Source organism: Salvelinus fontinalis, chromosome 19 (assembly GCF_029448725.1).
Source record: "Salvelinus fontinalis isolate EN_2023a chromosome 19, ASM2944872v1, whole genome shotgun sequence".
NCBI lineage: Eukaryota > Metazoa > Chordata > Actinopteri > Salmoniformes > Salmonidae > Salvelinus > Salvelinus fontinalis.
Genome location: NC_074683.1, coordinates 17512320 through 17524782, shown reverse-complemented (window position 1 = coordinate 17524782; position 12463 = coordinate 17512320). Strand labels below are relative to the sequence as shown.

Genomic DNA, 12463 nt, shown 5'->3' with positions numbered 1-12463 from the left:
TTGTAGGGGTGCAGATTTTGTAGCTCTTTCAGGACATCAGTTATATGTATTTGGGTGAAGGAGAAATGGGGGAGGCTTGGGCAAGTTGCTGTGGGGGGTACAGAGCTGTTAATTGGGATAGGGGTAGCCAGCTGGAAAGCATGGCCAGCCGTAGAAAAATGCTTATTGAAATTCTCGATTATCATAGATTTATCAGTGTTGACAGTGTTTCCTATCCTCAGTTCAGTGGGCAGCTGGGAGGAGGTGTTCTTATTCTCTATGGACTTTACAGTGTCCCAGAACTTTTTGGAGTTTGTGCTACAGGATGCAAATTTCTGTTTGAAAAAGCTAGCCTTTGCTTTCCTAACTGCCTGTTTATGTTGGTTCCTAACTTCCCTGAAAAGTTGCATATCGCGGGAGAAATTCGATGCTAATTCAGTATGCCAGAGGATGTTTTTGTGCTGGTAAAGGGCAGTCAGGTCTGGAGTGAACCAAGGGCTATATCTGTTCTCAGTTCTAAATTTTTTTGAATGGGGCATGCTTATTTAAGATGGTGAGGAACAGCCAGGCATCCTCTACTGACAGGATGAGGTCAATATCTTTCCAGGATACCCGGGCCAGGTCGATTAGAAAGGCCTGCTCACTGAAGTGTTTTAGGAAGCGTTTGACAGTGATGAGGGGTGGTCGTTTGACCGCGGACCCATTACGGACACAGGCAATGAGGCAGTGGTCACTGAGATCCTGGTTGAAGACAGCAGAGGTGTACGAAGAGGGCAGGTTGGTCAGGATGATATCTATGAGGGTGCCCGTGTTTACGGATTTAGGGTTGTAGCCTATGAAGGCATTCTGAAGCCTTCATAAGCTGAACGTAATTTAAAGCGTGACCGAAACATTTCAATGGCATTGATCTCACTCTCTCTCTCTCTGTTTCCTCTGCCTGTCTCTCCCCCCTCCATCCAGGGTGATAACTCGTACGTCAAGGATCGCTGGTGTATGTTTGACGGCTTCATGGTCTTCTTCCTCTGGGTGTCTCTGGTGCTTCAGGTACAAATGGTGCACCTCGCGCTGTGTGTGTCCAAGACCTTAGTGAAATACATCTTTGTTTTCTTTAAAGTAGTTTGTACCCTGTGTGGGCGGAGTTTGCACTTGTGGGACTATTGTTTTGGTTCCATTTTTCCAATCAATTTAAATTAAGTGCACGTAACTTATTTCAAAGAAAACAAAATCTGTATTTATTTAACACAGGTCTGGTGTGTTAGTACATGTGTGCATTTGTGTGCAGGTGTGTGTGCGTTTGCATACACTTTACAACAGTGGTCTTCCAGGTACAGCACCTGTCTCAGTTCACAGCCTTCCCTCTCTCACCCAGGTGTTTGAGATAGCGGATGTTGTTGACCAGATGTCTCCCTGGGGCATGTTGAGAATCCCCAGAGCCCTCATCATGATCCGAGCCTTCAGGATCTACTTCCGCTTCGAGCTGCCACGCTCACGCATCACCAACATCCTCAAGTACGTAGGGTTTTATTAGGACGTGACGTTACCTGCGTAGGTTTATGAAATGTCATTTGAATTGGAACTCTATACTTGGTTTATGGTTAATGTAAAACATTCTCTCTGTTTAGGCGATCAGGGGAACAGATCTGGAGTGTGTCGATATTCTTGCTCTTCTTCCTCCTTCTGTATGGAATTCTGGGAGTTCAGATGTTCGGAACGTTCAATCATCACTGCGTTACCAACGACACAACGAATGGGTATGGGCCTCCATTTACAAAATGATTGGTGTATGAGACATTTTTATCTATGGTATCAATGATATCAGTGGGATAAACATACTGTAGGCTAACCTAACTGTGTGTATGCAACTTGTGACAGTGTGTCTGTCAATTTGGCGGTGAAATATGTCATGGTGCGTGTCTGTTGTACCGAGAGCCAGTCAGCCCATCCAGATCTTCAAACTTCTGCGTCATTGACACTCTGGTCGGCGTTGGCTTTTTGTTCAAGAGTTTTGGTTTGGGGAAAGGGTTGAAGTTAATTAAACTATGAGGTGATGTGTGCCTTGCATCAGTAGTCCATCAGTCTACACCGTGGAGTTGGATTAAGGGCGCACTTGGCCCAAAGATGTTTGTTTTTAGCATGGGCAGCACCATTGAAGTAGTCAACTAGGTGGGACATGCGATGGGTTAAGAAAGGATCATAGAACTCCATCCAGGTCAGCAGGGCGATCATTACATAACCACAGGGGGCAGTAAATCATCAACCTTGGCTTCATACCTGTTCAGACTATACACACTCCAGCGCAGTAGGTGGTGGTATGCGTCTTTTCAGTTTATTTATGATCTGCCAATACACTCATAGAAATTGACAAATGGAGATAGCTCTTAATGGCGTTGCCTATGTTGTATGCGTCTGTGTAAGTGTGTAAGTGTGAGTTTGCATGCATCCATGCGAGTTTATTTGTGCTGTGTGCATGGTGTTTAATATTTGTATACAGATGCTGAGTAAGTGGCGAGGAGGAGAACAGAAACCCCCAGTGGGAGAACAAAAGAAGCCATCACCATCACAGTTAGAGCTGCGAGAGAGAGAGAGAGAGCGAGCCCTAATCATAATCATTAACGTCCTGTATTGTCTGGGATGTATATTTAAAGCCTCTACTCTGCCATCGATCTGTCCATCTCCGCTTGTTGACAAGTGCTCTCCTGCCCCAGGGGACACTGCATACATTGACTAGTTTCAGATTAAATAGAAGGCACAGAATCACATTTCACATGAATAGATCCTTCCCCTTTCAGAAGTGGTTTAGACGGTGTATTTGTGATTTGGTTATTGGGCTAGTTTTTTGTCAATCCCCCTGATGTGCGTGTTTAAGTGGGGTGCTTTAATAATAATAATTCAACTTTTATAGCGCTTTTCATTACAGACAGAATCTCAAAGTGCCTAATATAGGCTACAACGGTAGCTAGATCAGCTAGATCAAGTCTGTTTGAGTGTTTCTTGAAGCCTCCAGATGGGCAGACGCAGTCATGAGAGGATCTGGAAGCTAGATGGTCAGCGGATGCCATCAAGACATCGCCGCCATCTGCAGACTCGCTGTATTTGGACTTAAGCTCCCCACAGAGTACAGCCCACTCCTTACTTCAGAAGTTTCCTCCTGAGTACCAACTCTGCATGCATAGCCTCCTCTTGGATCACGGTCAGTGGAAACCAACCCAAAGTCAGCAGGTGTAATTCAAATGACAACACACAGCGGCTAGCTAGCATTAGTTAGCTTGTTGACAACGCTGATTTTCATCCATATATGGGCAGGAGTCTAATTCATGATGTCAAGACTTGCTCTGTACTCATTTAGTTATTGTACAAATATTGACATAAAAACGATTGCATTTGATTAAATATGTACATAATTGACATGAGCTCTCTGCCTAGGCTGCCACTAGGCGCCATGGAAAACTATAAAACCTTTAGACATGTCTTATGCAAGTTAGTCTAATCTCTAACAGGCCATATGCCTTTGGCACAAAGTCACAGACTCCCTCTCCAGTCATTCACACAGAGCAGAGGGGATTTGTATTGAGATTGAAAGTGAAATGGGCAGGTGGAATTTGACTGGGGTGGGTATTTGTGTGTGGATGAAAAAGGGCTCCTGGATGTGCAGACAAAATGGGTTTCTTCACCTATTCCATATGAGAGATTATTCACATTGACCTTGGCCTTTTGGTGAATTGAATGAAACATCTTGTGAAATATGTAAATGAGTCCTTTTTGTATGTTGGCATCTCTGGCTCGTTGGGAGGAGTAGTTATGTCTGGTTAAAGTTAATATTGCAATTGCCAGGGACTAGGGCTGTGCGGGGACCGTATTACCGCCACACCGGCAGTCATGAGTCATGGCCGCAGTAAAATTTCACGTGACCGTCGAGTCACGGTAATCTCCTTTTATGCACCCAGGACATGCGTTGGCAGTATCCAACTCACTAATGGCCTGGTACTCAGGGTTCTATTGTCCTATCCACTCTGACATGAATGCCATCAAAAATCACACCAGTCACTTATCATCAAAACAGTTTTGTGCTTTTAAAACTCACCTCACTGTGATTGATCAATTTGAGGAAAGAAGATTAAAAAAACAGCTTGACACTGAGTGGAAAATATGGTCATTTGTGGATGTTGTTTCAAAGCCTAACAACGAAATGGACTGCGCTTTCTGAGGTGATGATTCATTCAAAACACCCATACACATATTAGAGCTTATGCATATGCATAGGCCTATATATGAGCCCAAGCCCCCAAAAAATATATATAAAAAAAAGACTGATTGTGCCGTTTGTTTTACAATACATATTCTACCGCATATTACTCACCTCAATTTTTTTGGGGGGGAAAACTGATTAAAGATGTCTTTAATTGGTCTAGCCTATATTCCAAAATTAAACCAATTCTAGTAATGGCCTTTTAGTGTGGACTGTATTATTATGCATACTGGATGGCCTAGTTACCTTATGCTAATATCTAAAGTTTCTATTCATGAGTCTGGGAGAGAATTTATAGGCCTAGGTAATGCAGTTGGTTCGTTGATTGTCCAGGGCGGCTTACAGAGTTAGCCTACAATAGTGAATATTGATTTTGAATAGCCTAGGAGTAGGATTTTTAAATGATTTCATAATTAATAGGGTGACACATTAGACTACCTTAAGCTACAGAATATCTCACCAATGTGTGTTTTTATCTCCTCCCCATCCCTCCTTCATTACTTTCTCAAACATGCAGAGAGAGGAGCTGTCAACAGTTTGATGAAATATGTTTCATTGTGAAAACATGTTCACTTGCTTTCCCAAATGAAACCTGTTCCTGCAGGGTTGGGGAGCCCGTGGCGTACAGAGTTTGGGCGGGAGTATCACCTGTCGTGCATCGAGGCTGCATATTTCGTCAAACAGTGGTTGATGCATGGAGTGAAATAACCAACTGGCGGGAAAGCGGCTTCCGTTCACTATTGGAGTGCGTAGGTGGATGACATCTAATCGAATCACATTTTATTGGTCACATACACGTGTTTAGCAGATGTTATTACGGGTGTAGCGAAATGCTTGTGTTCCCAGCTCCAACAGCGCAGTAGTATCTAGTAATTCACAGCAATGCACACACATCTAAAAGTAAAATAATGGAATTTAGAAATATATAAATATTAGGACGAGCAATGTCGGAGTGGCATTGACTAAAATACAGTAGAATACAGTATATACATATGAAATGAGTAAAGCAGTATGTAAACATTATCAAAGTGCTTGTGAGGGGTTGGGTTAAATGCGGAAGACACGTTTAAGTTGAAGGCGTTAAGTTGTACAACTGACCAAGTATCCCCCTTATTAAAGTGACCAGTCTATGTATATAGGGCAGCAGCTTCTAAGGTGCAGGGTTGAGTAACAGGGTGGTAGCCGGCTAGTGATGGCTGTTGAACAGTCTGATAGCCTTTATCATTCTCTCTCGGCCCCAGCTTTGGATGCACCTGTACTGACCTCCCCTTCTGGTTGGTAGCGGGGTGAACAGGCCGTGGCTCTGGTGGTTGATGTCCTTGGTGATATTTTTTACCTTCCTGTGACATCGGGTGCTGTAGGTGTCCTGGAGGGCAGGCAGTGTGCCCCCGGTGATCCGTTGGGAGACCGCACCACCCTCTGTTAGAGCCCTGTGGTTGCAGGCGATGCAGTTGCAGCACCAGGCGGGAATACAGCCTGTTTCTCCACCACACTGTCTGTGTGGGTGGACCGTTTCAGATTTGTCAGTGATGTGTACACTGAGAAAAAAAACAAAACGTTTGTTTCATTTGATTATTTTCATTGTATTTATTTTTTATTTAAAAAAATCCCCCTATTTTTTATTTACACGTTTTTTGGTTTCAGTCTTGTCTCATCGCTTAAACTCCCGTAAAGACTCGGGAGAGGTGAAGGTCGAGAGCAGTGCGTCCTCCGAAACCCAACCAGATGCTCTGCTTCTTGACACATTGCCCACTTAACCCGGAAGCCAGCCGCACCAATGTGTCGGAGGGAACGTCGTACACCTGGCGACCGTGTCAGCATGAACTACGCCCGGCCCGCCACAGGAGTCGCTAGTGCGCAATGGGACAAGGACATCCCTGCCGGCCAAACCCTCCACAACCCAGATGACGCTGGGCCAATTGTGCACTGCCCCATGGGTCTCCCGGTCGCGGCCGGCTGCAACAGAGCCTGGACTCGAACCCAGAATCTCTAGTGGCACAGCTAGCTCTGCGATGCAGTGCCTTAGACCACTGTTCCACTCGGGAGGCCGACACCGAGGAACTTGAAGTTTTCACCTTCTCCACTGTGGTCGTGTCGAAGGGGATAGGGGCGTGCTCACTCTGCTGTTTCCTGAAGTCCACGATCAGCTCCTTCGTTTTGTTGACGTTATTTTCCTGTCACCTCTCTGCCAGGGCCCTCACCTTCTCCCTGTAGGCTGTCTCGTCATTGTTGGTAATCAAGTCTACTACTGTTGTGTCATCTGCAAATTTGATGATTGAGTTGGAGGCGTGCGTGCACAGGGAGTGCAGGAGGAGGCTGAGCACGCACCTTTGTAGGGCCCCTGTGTTGAGGATCAGTGAAGTGGAGGTGTTGTTTCCTACTTTCACCACCTGGGGGCGGCCGGTCAGGAAGTCCATGACCCAGTTGCACAGGGTGGGGTTCAGACCCAGGGCCCCAAGCTTAATGATGAGCTTAGAGGGTACTCTGGTGTTGAAGGCTTAGATATATAGTCAGTGAACAGCATTCTTACGTAGGTATTCCTCTTGTTCAAATGGGAGGCAGTGTGCAGTGCGATGGTTATTGCATCGTTCGTGGCTCTATTGGTGCGGTATGCAAGTTGAAGTGGGTCTAGAGTGTCAGGTAAGGTAGAGGTGATCCTTAACAAGCCTCTCAAAGTACTTCATGATAACAGAAGTGAGTGTTACTGGGGGCTATAATCATTGAGTTCAGTTACCTTTGCTTTCTTGGACACAGGAACAATGGTGGACATCTTGAAGCAAGTGGGGAGAGCAGACTGGGACAGGGACAGATTGAATATGTCCGTAAACACCACAGCCAGCTGGTCTGCGCATGCTCTGAGGACGCAGGTAGGGATGCCGTCTGGGCCGGCAGCCTTGCGAGGATTAACACGCTTACATGTCTTACTCACGTCAGCCACGGAGAACGAGAGCCCACAGTCCTTGGGTTCCGGCCGTGTCGTTGGCACTGTGTTATCCTCAAAGCAGGCGAAGAAGGTGTTTAGCTTGTCTGGGAGCAAGATCTGGCTGGTTTTCCCTTTGTAATTGTCTGTAGATCCTGCCACATTCGTCTCATGGCTGAGCTGTTGAATTGCGACTCCACTTTGTCTCTGTACTGACATTTTGCCTGTTTGATTGCCTTACGGAGGGAATAACTACACTGTTTGTATTCAACCATATTCCCAGTCACCTTGCCATGGATAAATGCGGTGGTTTGCGCTTTCAGTTTTGCTGTGAATGCTGCCATCTATCCACGGTTTCTGGTTAGGGTAGGTTTTAATAGTCACAGCGGGAACAACATTGCCTATACACTTCCTGATGAACTCAGTCACCGTGTCCGTGTATACGTCAATGTTATTATCAGAGGCTACCCGGACCATATCCCAGTCCGCGTGATCAAAACAATCTTGAAGAATGGATTAGACCAGCACTGAATAGACCTTAGCATGGGTCGTTTCTGCCTCTAGGAATGGAGGAGCAAAATGGAATCATGATCTGATTTGCCGAAGGGAGGGCCTTGTAGGCATCCCGGAAGAGGGAGTAGCACTGATCGAGCGTTTTAGCAGCGCGAGTACTACAGTCTATGTGTTGCTTTTGCTTTGTTAAGATCCCCATCTACAATAAGTGCGGCCTCAGGATATGTGGTTTCCAGTTTGCACAAAGTCCAATGTAGCTCCTTGAGGGCCATCGTGGCATCGGCTTGAGAGGGATTCTCTTGGGAGGTAATACTGTCTGCATTTGAGTGTGAGGTATTCTAGGTCGGGTGAACAAAAAAAAAACGTACGTTTCTCTACGTTAGGACAATCACACCATGAGTAGTTAATCATGAAACACCCCCACCCTTCTTCTTCCCAGAGGTCTTTATTCCTGTCTGTGCGATGTACTGAGAACCCAGCTGGCTGTGTGGATGGGATAGTATAGTTGAAGTCGGAAGTTCACATACACCTTAAACTCAGTTTCACAAACCCTGACATTTAAAAATTCCTTTTTGGTCAGTTAGGATCACCACTTTATTTTAATGTGAAATGTCAGAATAATTTATTTCAGCTTTTATTTATTTCATCACATTCCCAGTGAGTCAGAAGTTTACATGCACTCAATTAGTATTTGGTAGCATGGTCTTAAATTGTTTAACTTGGGTCAAAAGTTTTGGGTAGCCTTCCACAAGCTTCCCACAATAAGTTGGGTGGCCCATTCCTCCTGACAGAGCTGGTGTAACTGAGTCAGATTTGTAGGTCTCCTTGCTGCCCACAAATGTTCTATGGGATTGAGGTCAGGGCTTTGTGATGGCCACTCCAATACCTTGACTTTGTTGTTCTTAAGCCATTTTGCCACGAAAATGGAAGTATGCTTGGGGTCATTGTCCATTTGGAAGACCCATTTGCGACCAAGCTTTAACTACCTGACTGATGTCTTGAGATGTTGCTTCAATATATCCACATAATTTTCCTACCTCATGATGCCATCTATTTTGTGAAGTGCACCAGTTCCTCCTGCAGTAAAGCACCCCTGTGCTTCACGGTTGGGATGGTGTTCTTCGGCTTGTAAGCCTCCCCCTTTTTCCTCCAAACATAACGATGGTCATTATGACCAAACAGTTCTATTTTTGTTTCATCAGACCAGAGGACATTTCTCCAAAAAGTACGATCTTTGTTCCCATGTGCAGTTACAAACCGTAGTCTGGCTTTTTTATGCCGGTTTTGGAGAAGTGGAACATTTCTTGCTGAATGGCCTTTCAGGTTATGTTGATATAGGACTTGTTTTACTGTGGATAGAGATACTTTTGTTCCTGTTTCCTCCAGCATCTTCACAAGGTCCATTGCTGTTGTTCTGGGATTTATTTGCACTTTTCGCACCAAAGTACATTCATCTCTAGGAGACAGAACACAACTCCTTCCTGAGCGGTATGACTGCTGCGTGGTCCCATGGTGTTTATACATGCGTTCTATTGTTTGTACAGATGAACGTCGTACCTTCAGGCATTTGGAAATTGCTCCCAAGGATGAACCAGACTTGTGGAGGTCTCCAATTTTTTTCTGAGGTCTTTGCTGACTTCTTTTGGTTTTCCCGTGATGTCAAGCAAAGTGGCACTGAGTTTGAAGGTAGGCCTTGAAATACATCTACAGGTACACCTCCAATTGACTCAAATTATGTCAATTAGCCTATCAGAGGCTTCTAAAGCCATGACATAATTTTCTGGAATTTTCCAAGCTGTTTGAAGGCACAGTGAACTTCTGACCCCCTGGAATTGTGATTCAGTGGATTATAAGTGAAATAATCTGTCTGTAAACAATTGTTGGAAAATGACTTGTGTTATGCACATAGCTCGTCTACTTTATTGTCCAGAGTAGGGTTGCAAAGGGTCGGAAACTTTCCGGTAAATTTCCGGAATGTTTCCCGTTATTTCCATAGGAAGGCCCGGGAATTATGCTGAAATTCATCAAAAAAGTTAACTTATAACAGTGAACCTTTTTTTGTGGGATACGCATAAGGTAATTCTAGGTCTTGTGTCATATTTTGGTTAAACTATCCTCAAATCAATGGTATTGCAAACCTCTGCATGCACAGTGCATTCTTCCATCACATGTACATCTGATTCTCAAGACCTTGCACATTAATGAGATGCAATTGAGCCCACAATACTACACCGTCTGAGCCAATGACTACATGTATCCTGGTAAGTTTTGATTACTATACTGGGTGGGGTGAATATTTTATGACATACATGATTTGTTGTTAACTAGTAAATAGTAGCCTACAGAAAAGTGTGTTTAAATCATTTCTAACTTGTTAACAATTTCTGCTAGTTAGTTTTTGCTACCATGTGGGTTTTAGCTTGCTTGAGCCTGCTAACTTAGGAGTGTTAATTCACCTGTTTCCATTTAATTTTAAAACATTTATCTTACACAGGAGTTGTTTTTGGGTTTTTTTACTTTTTTTTCTTCTTATCTTTACAGGAAAATGCCATGGGCACTATCTGATGTGTGGAGACATTTCACTGCAGCTAATGTAGAAGGAAAAGCTATGTACATTTTCAAATACTGTGCCAAATCATAAGTGAAGAATGCAACAAAGATGCAGAATCATCTGGCCAAGTGCATAAAGTTCCCTCAGCTCTCACATCAAGCAACCTCTTGCAAAAGTCCCTTTACTTCTATTTGAGGTGAAAATTATGAACCAGACACATTATTGATAGCAACAGCTCATGGTCCTCCTGGAATTAGAAGTTTTTTTTTGACTCAATGGAGGAACGTAGTCAGAGAAGTGCTGATGAATGTCTTGCTTGAACTGTGTATGCAACTGGTTCACCTGTGCTCACAGGCAATGTGTATTGGAAGAGATTTCTGAATGTTCTTCACCCAGCATACCCCTCCAACCAGACATGCTTTATCTACATCATGGCACTGAAAACAATGGATACACTCTACAAGAGAGCCAAGGAAATGGTTAGGTATGTGAAGGGTCAATTTATTTCAGCAATCTACCTCACCAAGCATAGTGAGAAGAATAAGACCACATTGAACCTGCCCAGCAACACCCTTTGGGGTGGTTTTATCATCATGTTTGACAGTCTCCTTGAGGGGAAGGAGTCTGTTATGGCCAAGAAATGTCCATAACAGTCTGCCGATATGGACAGCCCCATCAAGAGGATCCCCCTGGATGATGTATTTTGGGAGAGAGTGGTAAGCAGCCTGAAACTCCTAAAACGTACAGCAGTAGCCATTGCACGGATTGAGGGAGACAATTCCATCCTGTCTGATGTTCAGACTCTGCTTGCAGATATAAGAGAATAAATCCATACTGCCCTGCCCACTTCAGTTGCTCCAAGCAGAGGAAACTGCAATTCTGAAATACATCAAAAAGCGTGAAGACTTATGCCTGAAGCCCATACAGCGTACATGTTGGACCCCAAGTATGCTGGCAAGAGCATCCTGTCTGGTGCAGAGATCAACAAGGCCTATGGTGTCATCACTGCCATGTCTTGGAAAGGAAAAGGGGCTGAGCTGGACCCAAGGAAATAAACAAATATCCAAAAAGACCCCTAAGCTAGACTAGCCTACTTCAATACAGCTAACTAACTAACCAAAAATACAGTGGGTGGTCTGCCCAGTTCTAACTAGTGTTCTTAGCCAAGTATTCCTACGGGTAGTGTATGCCCATGGGCGACTTGTCTTGGTACCCCCTTGTCCCACCATCAAACAAACAGTCAAACACCATAACAAAACAATACTCACAGGGTAACGGACAAAGTGACATGTCGTTGCTAAACCAAACGAGAGATCTACAGAGAGATTGAAACAGAGAGATCGAGCTCCAGAGAAAACAACTGAATTGGTTTTTAAACCAAGGGAAAGGGGATGTGATAGGGTAATGGCAACAGGAGGAGGTGTGTCTTCTGATTGGGGAATGATGATTGCCACCTGATAGGCGAGAGAAAAGATACACACAGGATACACACACACAGGAAACACACACACAGGATACCGGTATCCGTAACATGGACATTGAGGATGTCCAGGGAGAAGACATGGAAGCCTGAGAGGAAGACAACCAAAGCTTTAGTTTCTAGACTATCATTTTACAGATGTATGTGGAAAACGTTTTTGGGAGATTCGATGGATCATTAGGGATCATCAATATTCCCTTTTTTTTGTTGTTCAGAGAAATCATCCCATGTGAAGAGTCAACTCATTTAATTAAAGTTCAATTCGTAACTAAATGATTTTAAAAAATGTCTATTGGAAGGATTTAATCATTTGCAATTATGTCTACTTATGATTTATGCTTCTGTCTCCATATCATAAGGTAAATACACTGCTCAAAAAAATAAAGGGAACACTTAAACAACACAATGTAACTCCAAGTCAATCACACTTCTGTGAAATCAAACTTTCCACTTAGGAAGCAACACTGATTGACAATAAATTGCACATGCTGTTGTGCAAATGGAATAGACAATAGGTGGAAATTATAGGCAATTAGCAAGACACCCCCAATAAAGGAGTGGTTCTGCAGGTGGTGACCACAGACCACTTCTCAGTTCCTATGCTTCCTGGCTGATGTTTTGGTCACTTTTGAATGCTGGCGGTGCTTTCACTCTAGTGGTAGCATGAGACGGAGTCTACAACCCACACAAGTGGCTCAGGTAGTGCAGCTCATCCAGGATGGCACATCAATGCGAGCTGTGGCAAGAAGGTTTGCTGTGTCTGTCAGCGTAGTG

General features: G+C 44.2%; 1 protein-coding gene across 10 annotated transcripts in view; it reads left to right on the top strand.

Annotated features, from left to right (window-relative positions):
• nalcn (sodium leak channel, non-selective) overlaps positions 1-12463 on the top strand; it is a 272502-nt gene that overhangs the window by 45149 nt on the left and 214890 nt on the right. For all 10 annotated transcript variants that reach the window (XM_055870947.1, XM_055870944.1, XM_055870942.1 and 7 more), the window contains 3 exons: positions 940-1023; positions 1349-1488; positions 1602-1730. In XM_055870947.1, the coding sequence (XP_055726922.1) occupies positions 940-1023; positions 1349-1488; positions 1602-1730 (353 nt within the window). The remainder of the gene's footprint in view (positions 1-939; positions 1024-1348; positions 1489-1601; positions 1731-12463) is intronic.